The sequence below is a fragment of the Rhinolophus hipposideros genome, assembly GCF_964194185.1.
Source record: "Rhinolophus hipposideros genome assembly, chromosome: 6".
NCBI lineage: Eukaryota > Metazoa > Chordata > Mammalia > Chiroptera > Rhinolophidae > Rhinolophus > Rhinolophus hipposideros.
Genome location: NC_138052.1, coordinates 49,193,736 through 49,207,981, shown reverse-complemented (window position 1 = coordinate 49,207,981; position 14,246 = coordinate 49,193,736). Strand labels below are relative to the sequence as shown.

The window sequence follows — 14,246 nt, the reverse complement described above, 5'->3', positions numbered from 1 at the left end:
CTCCACACTAACAAGTGAGCAAAGAATGTTTTTTTTTTTTACTTTGATCAAAGAATTACTAAACTAATACGCCACTAGAGATGTTCCTACACTACCCTTGGTTTTAGGGCCACTAATACTTGCCCTCTAGTAGAGAGTGTTTTTGAGGAGTGCGGACTCATGTGCTATTTCTTCAGAAGCTTAAGACATGGGAACCTAGCACCCAACAACTGCTGTACGTCTTTATCAGGCTGGGCTTTGCAATAAGCTCATTCCCAAACCTAAATGGTGTGAGCCTCATAGGATTATTGCAGAATGTTTCAAATTCTCCTGCAGTCATATGTACTATCTGGATTTCAAGATACAAACAGAAGAACAATTTTCTGATAGGACTTCTATAGCACTGTACGGCTTATAGGAATACTCATATATTCTGGACCCACCAACAATCTCCAGAGATGGATGGAGCAGGCATGATCCCTATTTTTTGTTGGGGAAACTGACCTGCAGAGAAGTTAAGGGACCTGCAACGTAATGACGCTGAGAACTAAACCTCATGTCTACTGAACTGCAAGTCTGGAGCTTCTCCTGCAAGTGCCACATTCACCACCATCAACCAGAGCCCGGGCAGATGCTCACCACAGAGGTGACACTGTGACACTCCATTCATCCACGGGGCAGCCAAATGATTAGAACACAATGGAGCATTCCATGAACATGCACTATGTAGCCAAAGAAAGGTTTTGGCAGGACCTGCTTTATGGCTTCTCAGAAGATAAGAAAATAAACGGCAAAGAAACTAATGCCAGATAAACACAGCTCTTTTTGGAGGGGGGTGTGGGGGAAACCACTGGAAAATTGTGAATATGTGCCCGTTCCACATCTGCTATTTAAAAGAATCTTTTTTCAAGTTCCCCCTCTGAACTTGGGTGAACTTTATTGGAATAAACAATACATATTTAGATGAATACACCATAATAAAGATCAGCTATGGAGTTGCTTTTTACCTACATGCACAGAAGTCAGGCTCAGTAGATAAACATTTCAAAGGCATCCTGGGGCCGTCTAGCCCCACAAACCTTACAACAAAACAACATCATGGATGTCGCTCTGGAGCTTTCGTGCATTTTAGCAACAGGCAGCCAGGGACGAAGCGCAGAGTATGAAAGCTAGCTGCTGCTGGGATCTGTGGCACAAATACTATTCAACCTCACAAAAGAGAACTGACAGACTGAAATAGGTAGCCAATTTGAACCAAATATTTCCAAACTCCTTCATGTGGAACTACCTTTTTAACATGGCAGCATATATGGAAATTATTTCCTTTATTAGCACAAATGTAAATTTTATTTAAAATAAAACCATCACGATTAAGGTTATAATACTATACGCACCATTTTCTCGAAGTTTACTAGATTGTCAATGAAAGTCTTGTTCCCCTCATGAGTAAACGTCATATCTGCAAAAAATAAAAGTCACATCCTAATCACTAATGTCATACTAAGAAACCACAACAGCACCATTAGATTATGATGGAGGATTTGCATAACATGGCAGTTAAAAAAAGCTGATAATAGTTCCTTTTAAGTTAGGGCTTTAACTTTCTAAAGCACTTTATCTGAGATTAGTACAATTTTCCAACTAACCCTCTGTTTCACTTTCAAGTCTTCCCAATCATGGATTCCCGCTCTTCCAATAATCTTCCCAACCCTCTGAGAAGTCAGGGCTGAGAGAAGATGATGGAGAAGGTGGAAGGATGGGTTCATTCTTCCCAACGAGACAGATCTGAGTAGGCTCTTGTTCGTCCCGCCCCGCCCCCCCCCCACACACATACTCATCACTGGCGCAATCTGCGCATTTCCTTACATTTACCTTTAATGAGCAAAGGCATAAAGGGGATGAGAGGAGGCTCCAACTTAGCTACTGTCAGCCTGTAGGCCCTGTGGTTCCTTGAAGGATCCTTCAGAGAAACAGAGAGAATGCTTCACAATTAACGACACATACAGCACCCCTTTGACCCCCTAACACACCCAGCCCTGTCATCCCACCCCCAGATTCTTTTGTGAAGCCACAAAAGAAAGGTAGGACTTAGTTAAACAAGTTGATATGTGTTTTAAAACAACTTCATGTGTGACATGGAAACAATTTGCTTTTTGTTTCCTTTCTCGTTCGAAAGGGAGATTTGCAAATAGGGATGGAGGCGTGAGACTCCTTTGACGGCAAATAGGAAAGCCCTACCCATGGGAGTCGAGAGTCGGATCACTCTCCTCCTGCCTCGCACAGCCAGTCTCAACTTGCCCTACCTGAAACCATCCCATAGCTCCTGCCAAGTCCCACTCACTCCTTTCTGTCTGTGAACACCTCCCAGCCAGTGCGGAAAAATAATTTTGGCAAGCCAAGAAAAATGCAGCCTCCAATCCATAGCCAACCCGTGCTAGATGGAAAAGAATCTATTACGCTGCTTTTCTTAGTTACACAAATTGACCTTATGTGGGACATAAGTCCTCTTTAAGTTAGTTCCTGAGGGTGCCATTCATTAGTCAGACATGCTTGTTTTAGCAGCACTAAAACGGGATCATAAACTTCTTAAAGTCATACAAGGACAGATAAAATTTCTGAAATGAGAACTTCAATTCAGCTCATCAGAAATTGGATTAATGCAGACAGTGAACAGAATAAAAGAGCCACTGTCACTTACCATTAAACTTTCAAACTCCGCATAGAACTTCTTGAACTTGCTTGGAAGTTTCTGTTAATGAAATGAAAATGCCACACTCGTATGTCAGATTCAATATCTAGATAGGTATCATGCATGACCATTTCTAGGGGAAAGGTATTTCTTTTGGCTCTTACTCAAACATTTCTAGGACAGGCCAGACTGTAATCTGTCTTGTCATTTGAGGACAATCTTTGGAATATAGAGGATTCACCTTTTAAAAGTCTTAACATAGTTGAACCCAAAGTAACTATGGATTCTTTGGTCTTACCGCTTTTACAATGTGTTCTGAAATGGATTATTCCTAAGAACACTGCCAGATTACAAATGTTTTGGAACCACCTTAAACTCTCTGATTCCCACAAGGAGGAATGTAGCTCAGAGAATATTAGAATTAAGTTTTAGAAATTTTGTATTTCAACCCTTCTGCTCCCTTACAATGCAAGCTACACGAGAAAAGGGATTTTTATCAGTTTTGTTTATTGCTTTATCCTTAGTACCTAAAAGAGTGTCAGGTATACAGTAGGTGCTCAATTCATATTTAGTTCAATGGATTCAATTTGTGTTTTATAGATGGAAACAATTAAGTCTCACAGTTTAAGTGACACACCCAGAGTCACACAGCTGAGGACGGTCACAGTCTCTGTCATCCACATCACCTGCCTCCTTTCCTACTGCCTCTCCTTATGTGCTCTATGCTTTTCTACACAAGCATTTCTCCCACATGATTTCTCTGCCATGCTATAAAACAAAAAATTGATAGTTCCATCAATTTAGTAATTTCTTGTGTTTATATTTTGGCACACGATTCAACACCACTGAACAGCCCTATGTATCTATACCAATAGACATCTTTCAATCTACTGGTCTCACTTTGCTTAGGTCCTAAGTGTTTAGTAACGCTGAACTTCTCTTCAGACGGGGCTGCTCCAAGACAGAGCAGCGTGATGTGGTTCCCATCCTGACGGAGTCCCGGGCCTCCGAGATCCCTCGCTCAGCTCGGCTTCGCACAGTGAAGTCCTGTCAACAACTGCTTCACCCATCAGGCCTCTGCCACCCATAGAAAAGCCTCCCCCCTTTGCCCCTTAGATCTGAATCACTTTAAATATTCCCATGTCAACACTGTAAAATATCATGTTTTGTTTATAGGAAGCCAAACTTATTTTCCTAGCACCTATTTTCAAGTTAGGCTTCAGGGAAATCCATTGTCCTTGCTTGGAGGGAATGTTTAAAGGGGTAAAAACTGGGATGGGCATCAAGAGAGGCAAGGATCTAATCCCACATGGAGTATCCACGTCACCATGTTAGGTGGTAACTTTCCATGAAAATAGACTATTTTGAAAATCAGGAGTGAATTACAGTTTTGGTTGGATCTGTCTCTTTCTTGACTTAGCTGGCTTTTGGGTCAAAAGCAAGTGGGCCTACTGTAATAAAAAGAAAATGTTGTGGGGCCTAATACTATTATCTATCTACACCCCATGCTTCCAGAGCACTGGTTCTCAAATGGGGGCAAATTTGCACCCTCCCACCCCCGAGGACATTTGATAATATCTGCAGACATTTTTTATTGTCACAACTGGGGTGGGATGTGATGACAGGGGCTTCTGGTACACGGTCGGCAAAGCCCAGGAATGCTTCTAAGTACCCATAATGCACAGGACAGTCCCCACCACAAAGAATTACCCTGTCCAAAATGTCAACACTGCCAATACTGCTGGGGTTCAGAACCCGAGCCAGGTTATCATTCCCATTTGCTCTATCTCAGATTGGCCTTTCCCTTCTATTTTGATCCATTTTCATGGACAGTTTCACATGGTTCTATAGTTCCTGGAGGTGAGGCACTGTTGCCCACACCACTCAGGCAGCCATCATGGTTCTCACTGGAGTTGAAGCGAAGCCCTTGGGAGGTACTCAGCAAGTACAGGTAGATAAACCCAAATCAAAGATCTTATGAATGAAAGCTATACCTTCGAATGATATAATTATATTTCACCTTTAAAAATGAAGGCTTACATAAAGAAGAAAGAAATCTTATCATTTGCAACAACATGGATGGATCTAGAGAACATTATGTTAAGTGAAATAAGTCAGAAAGAGAAAGACAAGTACCATATGATCTCACTTATATGCGGAATCTAAAGAAAAGAATATGTGAATGAACTAATCAGAGACAGTTTTGAGGACACAAAGAAAAAACCGAGAGTTGTTAGATGGGGTGGGGGGGGGGTAGGTTGAGGATAAGGGGAAAGGTGAAGGGATTAGGAAGCAGCTGGTAACCACAAGATGGCCTCAGGGTTTTCTGAAAATTAATTTGGGGAACTTATTCAATAATGTTGTAAAGATTTTGTTGGGTATCCGATGGACATGCATCCTATTTGGGAGACCACCTCAGAGATAATGTGGATGCCTGACCATGGCATTGTACACCAGAAGCTAAACATTAATGAATGCCAACTATAATTTTATATATATAATGTGATGGCTCGGTGTGAGGTCAGAGGGATAATGGATGGGGGGAGGGGGGTTCACAGTGTGAGGGATATAAATGATGAACGTCTAAGTATTACCTTGTCTTGTACACCTGAAACTAATAAAAAATAAAAAAATAATAAAAACAAAACAAAACAAAATAAAATAAAATAAAAAATAAAAATAATAAACAAATTAAATAAATAAATAAATAAATAAATAAATAAATATGAGGAAAACCATGAAAAAAAAAATGAAGGCTTACGAATGATTAAAGCTTAATCTTCTTTTATCGGCAACATGCAATGATGTCACCAGAAGCTCACAGAATGATGGGTGCTTTTCTGTTCCACGTGAGACTGAAGGATTGGCCAGTTAACTCTCTCCCTTTGCTGACTGTACCCTACCCCCACGCAGTCTCAATTTTTCTCTTTAGACCAGGAGAGGGGACTCCACTAGTGTTTCCCACATGCTATAGCCTTAATTGTTGGCTGCTGTCATGTGGTACCTACACTGGGCCTTCCTGGACCCTTATGAAGCTTCATACTTCTTTGATTGTCCCAGCCAACTCATTTGGACTCTGTGTGTGGGTGCAGGGTGGGAAGGGGGAAGGGGGAGCGGATCAGAAGCTGGAAACAGGTTGCAGAAAGCAGACTATCTGAGAGGACACCCTAGGTCTCCAGAGATTCCAAGAGCTGTGGGCTACCAGACAGGTGAGTCTGTACTATGGCTTCAGTGCTCAGATTTACTGGCAGCACTAATTCTGTCCTTTTAGTAGACGGGAGACGATACAGCTGCAGGGCACACGGGCCTCACTACTTCCCTCATTCCTATATTCAGGGGATGAGCTGCTGTGTGCTGTATCTGCCTAGAATTTTAAGAGAAAAACCAAGACAGAAGGACTTGTGAGGACCTGTCCTATAAACTATGTTTCCGTTGAAGGAAACAGTTCCAGTAGGGAAGTGGGGGAAGAAAACGTTAAACAGAAAACACTTAGAGATGCAAACAGCTGCCTTGGAGTGCCATTGCAAATTAAGTCTCTGTTATCTACTTCTTGCCCTCTTTTTGTGTTCCACTTACACATACTTCTTTATTTTTAGTAAGAGTCTATTTTGGTGTGTATGTTCTATTAGAGGTTAGTATTTCTTTGACTATATACCACATGTAAGGGGTTAGGCACACTTTTAGTACTTAGCTAATGAAAAATGAAGATGTTCTCCAGCACGAATGACTGACTATTAACAAACTATTAATCATATTTGTTACAGAAATTCACAAGACACCTGCATAACTTTTGCCTCAAACAGAATATTGGCCAACTGCTATTCCTCCATACACAGAGAAGTCTGCCAGGAGATTAAGAGATACTTAGTACTCGGCTGGGCCAAACAGTTGGCCTTCTGGCTTATTCTCCCAGGAGCAAAATGACTGCTTGGATAAAAATGGATCTTCCATCCTTTCTTAATTATAGATAAAGTTCATTGCAAAAGCAATAAGCAGACATTCCAGAGAACAATAGAATCAATGAGCAAAATCTTTGAAGCAATCCAAGCAATGTTGTTGATCCATGGTATACTTAGGAACTAGACTTGTTATTATTTACAATGCATAGAACAAGAAGCTGAGGTTCCCTCCTTCCCCCATATAACAAAAGGACAATGCTTTTTTAAATTCACACTCTGAGGCAACTAGGAAAAGGAGACAGGTCACCTCCCTCAAGGTGTCCCACCTTTTCCATTGTTACACTGTGTGAGTGATATTTTTATACAAAAAGCTCACTGGTGAGTCTGTGTTTTTATTCTTAAGGCAAAAGTCACAGCTGGATCTCAGCCGAAGCTTACCTCCCACGTTAGTGCCAAGCGGCTCACAGCAACATTACTTAGTCCCATGACGATGGCAAAGAAGGAATTCAGATTTTTGTACTCCTTACAGCTGAAACACAAGAGGCACATGTTTGAGTAAAATGCCACTTTTGAGTGAGATTAAAAAACATTAGAGTTCTATTTTCTGATAGTCATTAATATTCGTCAGGACTCCTTTATAGGAATGGGCAATGACAGATTTAATGCACTGTGTAAGTTCCACTTGGGTGACCACGTTCTGCTGTTTGATTTCTCACTGTAATTTGAGAAAGGTGATGGTTTGGACCAGCTAAGTCCAGGTTTTGAGAATGAATTGAAAGATACCGACCCCAGGGATTGTTATTATGACCCCCCAAAGCTTGCTAAAAGCCTTATTGGGCCTGGAGGGAAACCTCTCACGGGAAGGGAAGAAAGAAAGCAAAATGTCCTTGAAGACGTCCAGATTTTAGCCTGGTGCTGGGTACCTCCTCTAGCAGCTTGAGAGGGAAGTATGGAAATCATACTGCTGCAGCCACCATGACTTCTACCTGCCACGCAAATGATTCTAATCTGTTGAAAAATAACAATTGACAGGTCATGATCCCTTTGGGCTCAAGGAGTTTTAAAGTGGAGAAAAAAATCTAAGCAACTGATCAAAAAATCCCCCCCACCCAAAACCCTTATTTTCTCTGTGTTTCACTAATGTTTTCGAAGCTGATCAGTTTGAATCTGTACTTATGCCACTATTAGCTTTTATAAATATATATTTGGGAATAATAATATTGTGGAACAAGACCAAAGATTCTTATTAGAATGGCAATATTTAGCCGAGGTACTTGGGTTAACGAGAGAGAGAGAGAGAGAGAGAGAGAGAGAGAGAGAGAGAGAGAGAGAATACCCAACTTCATACGAGTTCCTTGAAAAGGGAAAGAATTCATTTTGCAATAAGCGCAAATCCTTTACCCCAAATCACTGTGGTTATGTAAGATGACTATATCATAATTAAATCCTGTTTGGATTAACATTTTTGTAAAAGGCTAATTAAATTATTGCATTTACTGCCTGTGTTTTCCTTGCAAAGGTAGCAATGAGTAATTCTTAAATGGTTTATGAGGAAATGGGAAAACAGATTTCTGAGAAGCTATAGTGTATCTGATCCCACCCATGAGAAAGTAAGCGAGGCCTCTCCTGTTTAAGGACAGTGACTCTCAGAACAGGGGCTCAAAGCAATTTCAGAGACACCCCGGGGGCTGAAGGCAGGGGGTATGATCATTACCCATGTTTGCCTTTGTCCTGTCTCTGTGATCTCAAAAGAAAACATGCAGAACTGCAGACCTGCCTTTGTGGTCACTGCTCTGGTCCAGCTAGTTACCAGCTAACTTTATCACCCTAAGTAAGTCACGACATTTCTCTGTGCCTCAGTGTCTTCATCTGTAAAAGGGGACAATAACATTTGGACCTCCAACTTCACAAAGTTCTGGGCAAGTCAAAGAGCTTAAAGAGAATATGTTGAAGTTCTCTGAAAATACCACACAAAGCATGCTACTGCCACTAGGTTTAGGTCTCATTCTTATAGATCTTGGTTCATGAAAGTCTACAACCTTCTCCAGCTGGGCTGTGCAAACAGCGCCACTATAGGACAGCACGGCTTAATAATGGCTGAATAATATAAACCAATTAATACTGAAACCCAATCCACCTACACATTCACATAACCAGAAGGAATAGAGATTAAGAAAGGCAAAAACATTTTTTTAAATTCCAGTTTCTGAAAGCCTCTCCTCTGTTGCCTCTGTAAATAACAGGATTAGGCCCACAAGATTTTCTGATCTCTCATGTTTGTGGGCAGACTGCCTCTCTCATCCCCTTGTTGTACTTGGCACTGCCAGGCTGAGGTGAAGAGAGAATGTGCTCCTTATAATGGGAAAGCACATATTGTCACAGTTTCCATAATCATCGCCTTCTAAATATGTGAAGGTATTTGTTCCTTGCAACGAGACTCTTCAGGCTCCTAGGGGAAGTGGCTATACTCAGAACCAGAAATTCCTAAGCAACATTTTACCAAATCTTTCTTCAAAAAGGCAGCTTTTCCAAATGAAGAGATACCCACATTTGAATCCAAAGGATGTGGATACCGTGTGGAACCCTAAAATTTTTGGCAAAGTAACGCAAAGCATTTGGCAAGCCTATAGGTATAAAATGTCAAGCAGCATTTACTTCTTTGTTTAGGTCTGGAAATCAGACTCTGTATGTGACCTAAACTATTTGGCTCAAGAAAATTGCCTAGTTGAGGTCACTTGTGTTCCCCGTCTTCCCGTGCTCGAGCTCCCTGCATTTAGAAAGGAAAGAAGTCTCCCAGCCACGGCCGCATTTAGCCATTTATTTTTAGCAGTGTAGTGATATCAAAAACACGGATGTAAACAGGAGGTTGTCAGGCATATCTAAGTAGCAGGAGAAGATTAAATTCATGTCAGGGAGAAATCTAACTGGTCCCTGCAGTAAATAAATTGTTTCCCATGAAGTTCTGTTAAACAGAATATGTATAAGATGCTTGCTTTTTCTGATGTTTATGGAAATGATTTTCATGTACCAGGCTAGCTTGCCTTGACGCATATTACTGATTTTATTCTGGCTGAGTTGGATATGTGCCCACTGCCCTCTACCGGCGAGAACGTGTCATGTTGGCTATCGACTTGAGCCTCTTAGAACTTCCTGCAACAGAACTTTGCTGAAGGACCCTTTATGCTGAAGGAGACACAAAGTCTGAGGAGTTCAGAGCAAAAAGAAGTCACGATTTTGACTTCCGCTCAGTGCTGTAAGATGGCAATTTATATACTGATGCCATATATCACAAGAGGTAGAATTGACATAATTCAACTTTTCCAAGAGTTTGGTTATTCTTAAGCCCCTGTGGTTGGTCCTTGGGCACAAGGAAGATTCTGTCTTGCTTTTCTTTGTAAGGTGTTGTCTGAGAACAAAATGAAAATGCAGCTCAAACCCCTTTCTTTTCCCAAGCTAATGATACTTACTGGGCTGCTATCTTAATAAATTTTTTTAAGAGCTGAACACGCTTGCTGGGCTGGGAACAAAGGCAAATCTCAGTGACAACCCAAAACTGAATTTCATTAAATCTCCTCAGGAACAAATCCAAGTTTGCTGTGGTCTTTTTAAAATTATGCCTTCCAAATGTGTGATAGATTAGCTCCAGCTAGAAAAGAAAAGGAAAACAATTTCACTTCTTTGTTTTTCAATCAAAACACCAGCAAGCCTTCTTTATTTTGGTCACGACAAATTGACATGGGTCAGCAAATGTGAACGCAATCGCTGACCAGGAGTCGACTTACCCTACAGAGGTGAAGGGCTTCAATGAGGCTTGTTAAATATATAACGATAAACTAGGTGCCGTTGGCTAAATATGCTCAGGAAGATATAGCTTACTGTAAATCATCGAGATTTTTCTTTAACACTCAAAGACTGTGACAAGCTTTGTTAATAAACTCAGTATTTAAAAAACGATCATGTGGCTTCCATATTGCAGCGCGTACTAACATTTGCAGTTGAGCAACGCAAGCAGGCTCCATCCAGAATTGCTGTGGTACCTACTAATGCTCTCAATCAAGCAGCTTACCTCATGCACGCAGTTGAAGAGTTCCCAATCATAAATTGTCATCTGGTATGCTAAATCTTTCGAGCTCATCAGTTCAAAAGTTCCCACTGTTCCAACAGTTGGGCCTTCCTGTTCTGGCAAGGGAGTCTATGAATAATCATGCAAAAATATATCAGAATCTCAAAAGAGACAAGTACTTAATGCTGAATGCTTTAAGGAGTAGCTGAGGGGAAAGGATTCTGGAAAGGCTCAGGAATATGTTGCAACTTTGATTTTACCCAGAGGAGAAAGATGCCTTTCCTCTAAATGAGCTCACTTGCTTCAGTGCCATCTTTGTAGCCCTCATTCTCACTAGGATCAATTCCACTGACTGAAAAATGCGACCGGAACAAATAAGATTCAGAGGAGAGTGACCTGTGGAGGTTGTCTTCTGCTTGGGTCTGGAATTTCCCTGGAACCAATTCCTTTACCCTGGTAAAGATGTCAGAAGTTCTTGGAGACGTTTTTCCTCTTATTTCCCAGTGAAGCGGTTCTAAAGCAGGTACCGGCATGGCAGTTGGGGACATTTAGTCACAGTGCTAATTACTACTTACTACTACTGCAGGGGCTAGTGACGGTAGTAAAGTGGCTGGTATCCTATAACACATTGCCTGGGATGACTAGGTGACAGAAGACTCTGTCTACTGAGATTACATGTGATGTCTGGTTCTTCCACTCTCCGGGAGATGTCGTGCTAAGGATGATATTTACAAAGTCATGGTGTTTTGGCCCAGGCATTGGAAAACCAAACTCTGCTACTCTCTGGAAGACCCTCAGTCAGAACTTTCCATCCAATGTACTTATTTTATTTATTTCATTTTATTTATGAGAAATGATTTATAGTGCTTTCCTTAGTAAGATGGATGATTTGCATACATTGGAAACTTATGTATAAAATATTAATACATATTGATCTACAATATCTGTACAAAGTGATGAAAGTCACATGAATTGAATGAGAATTTCCCTAATATCACGCATATCATATTTGGATATTTAATATTTAGGTTGGAAGTACTAATGTTGTGCAAGTTCTATCGTCATCATTACAATCATCACTCTCAACTGTTATGTTCTATAAATGCCCACTGCATTCTAAAGAAATTACACGTTCAGAATGTAGGTGGTCCCCGTATGTGAATGTTTGCAGTCTGAGAGGAGTCAGCCCTGACCGCCAAGTACCACACTGCACATCGCTGAAGTCAGCCGCTAGCATTTGTTTGAATGTATAAAGGGACAGACAGAGGCATCTACACATATCTGACTCCCGGACACACAGATAAACAGGGGTGAGAATATGAATGGGCTTTTGGAGAGTCAGTGGGTATTTGGAATGAATGTATGGCCTGAAGAGTTCCTCGGAGAAAGAAGCTGGGCTTTAAAAGATGAAGCAGACAAACTCTGAGTGGGTTAGAACAGCAAGGATTTCCCTGAGCATCCCGGACAGTCCGTTGTAGGTTGAAAGATGGCAAGAGAAGCATGAAAGTGGGGAAGCTGTCATGCAACTTGCTTGGCAGGAATAGAGAGCTCAGGGGAACCAAATGGACAGCTGGACCAGCTTTTAGAAAGCCTTTGAGTACTGGGTGAGGAATTGGGGTTTTGTAATAGACCAGGTTAGTGCCCACTTTACAGAGCAATGGCACTAAATCTATACCGCACTCTAAGTACAGACTGGGATCAATGCCCTACTCTCCTGAGTGTCTGTTTCCAGCGTTGGTAAGATGGGGTCACAGTACCTAGTACCTAGGCTTGTTAAGAGGATTGAACGCTAATAATTTACGTGTACACATAAGCACAGGCCCTCGCACAGAGGAGTTCCCTATCCTCTCCTCCCCCTAAATGAGTTCCCTTTCTAACAATGCAAAGGAACAGGGCATGTGATCAGTACAACACCTGGGTGTATGAGCGAAATACTGTTGTTTCTGATTCACTCTAGGCAGGGACAGGGAGTAGGGATAAAACCAATGATGCCAAAGTTTTGAGACTTAGGGAACCTACCTGAAGCTGACGGGATAGCTTATGGAAGCCAATAAGAAGGGTTACCAGCAGGATAGGTCTTAGGTAGAAAAGCTGGGAAAGCTTTTAAATGTTACGTCTGAGGAGCCCTCTCTGGCTCAGACTGGCTCTCCACATTCCCACTTCCTTCTTGCAGCTGCTTACTGGGAACAAAGCCCTCTACCCTTCTGTGGAACCTCCCTCCCACTCTATTCTGTGGGTTTGCTCTCCCCTCAGCATGCCTAGCTGCCTATCTTTTTTCCTTGAGGCTCTAGGGCTTTTCAGAGAGGGGAGAAATTAACTCAACAACTACAGGAATGATGCTAATATTAAGAAATACTTAAAAGTATTTTACTTGTGGTTGCTTGTCTCTCATTCCTGCATCCCTTCTACGAGACTAACAGAAAGCCCTCCTGAACCTCTGCTTTTTTGAGTAGGCAGAGCTCACCAAGTCTCTTCCCTCCTTGGCAAAGGGCAGGCTGACCCATTTCCTCCAGGAACCTCTGAAGCGGCAAACTGAGCAGCCACAGGTGCTTCTCCGTCTGACGTGGGAAACATACATGCTGACCCCGGGCACCATAGAGGAATCTCCTTGGGCCATTTTCTCATAGATATCCCTGTGAAAACTTCCTCCAGATGAGGCACAGCAGAGCTTATATAGAGTCTGCACTGCCTACATACAGGCACAGAACCCCCATAGACTTTCTGTTCTTTTTGGGGAGCTGATTTCTTTGTGAAGCTTGGATGCTGGTGATCGGGAGGAAAGCACTGTTACCCTCTCATTTTCCAGATGAGGAAATTAAGACATAAAAAAGATGTGCTGAATGTCAGTGACAAACAGATGGTTAAAGTAAGCTGCTGCCCCAGCGTCCTTCTTTCCTCGTGTTCCCACAACACTGTGCTAATTTCTGTGTGACACTAGCTCTGCAAGGGCATTTGTCACATTGGATTCTCGTTACACTCTGGTGTCCCGTACTACACTTTGCAGTCCTCAAGGCACAAAGATCATGGTGGATTCATCTGCAAGACCATCCCAGAGCCGGAACTAACCACAATGCCGGGCATAATGTAGTAGGCACCAAATAAAAGTTGAAGGAACCAATGAATGGATAAAAGTAGAACCAAATCACAGTACAATGGGATTTTGTTGAAATTCGCTCTACACTAACATTTATGCCAAGAGCATTTAAAGCTCCAGAATCCAAGCCCTTAACCAACGAGGATAAATTGCTGACACTCTACGAATTCTAAACAACACCATTTAGCACCACAATTTGTTCTGTTCCAGGCTGTTTGTGTTAGTCTCGTTTCCCTAACGCGACCGTAATTGTCGTAAGGGACGCCAGTCTCGCGTCACACAGAAGCTAGTATAGCACTGAGCACAAAGCAGACACTTCATAAGTAGGTGCCGATGGATCAACATTCTCTACTGCAGAGTCATCCTGTGTGTGACTCTTCCTAGAAGGACTGTCCTCAAAGAAATCTTTAGAAAGCTGGAAAAGGAGCTCCATGTCCACAGTTTTGTGAGGCAGGTGTGGTTCGACCACTCCTTAGTATGATGACGTAACTCACAGCCCGGCGAAGAGCAGAACACTGATGG

General features: G+C 41.9%; 1 protein-coding gene across 6 annotated transcripts in view; it reads right to left on the bottom strand.

Annotated features, from left to right (window-relative positions):
* RAPGEF4 (Rap guanine nucleotide exchange factor 4) overlaps positions 1 to 14,246 on the bottom strand; it is a 278,720-nt gene that overhangs the window by 15,272 nt on the left and 249,202 nt on the right. For all 6 annotated transcript variants that reach the window (XM_081051093.1, XM_081051094.1, XM_081051095.1 and 3 more), the window contains 6 exons: positions 10,634 to 10,759; positions 10,035 to 10,213; positions 7,006 to 7,096; positions 2,678 to 2,728; positions 1,852 to 1,939; positions 1,374 to 1,438 (listed from right to left, as the gene is read on the bottom strand). In XM_081051093.1, coding sequence (XP_080907219.1) covers positions 1,374 to 1,438; positions 1,852 to 1,939; positions 2,678 to 2,728; positions 7,006 to 7,096; positions 10,035 to 10,213; positions 10,634 to 10,759 — 600 coding nt within the window. The remainder of the gene's footprint in view (positions 1 to 1,373; positions 1,439 to 1,851; positions 1,940 to 2,677; positions 2,729 to 7,005; positions 7,097 to 10,034; positions 10,214 to 10,633; positions 10,760 to 14,246) is intronic.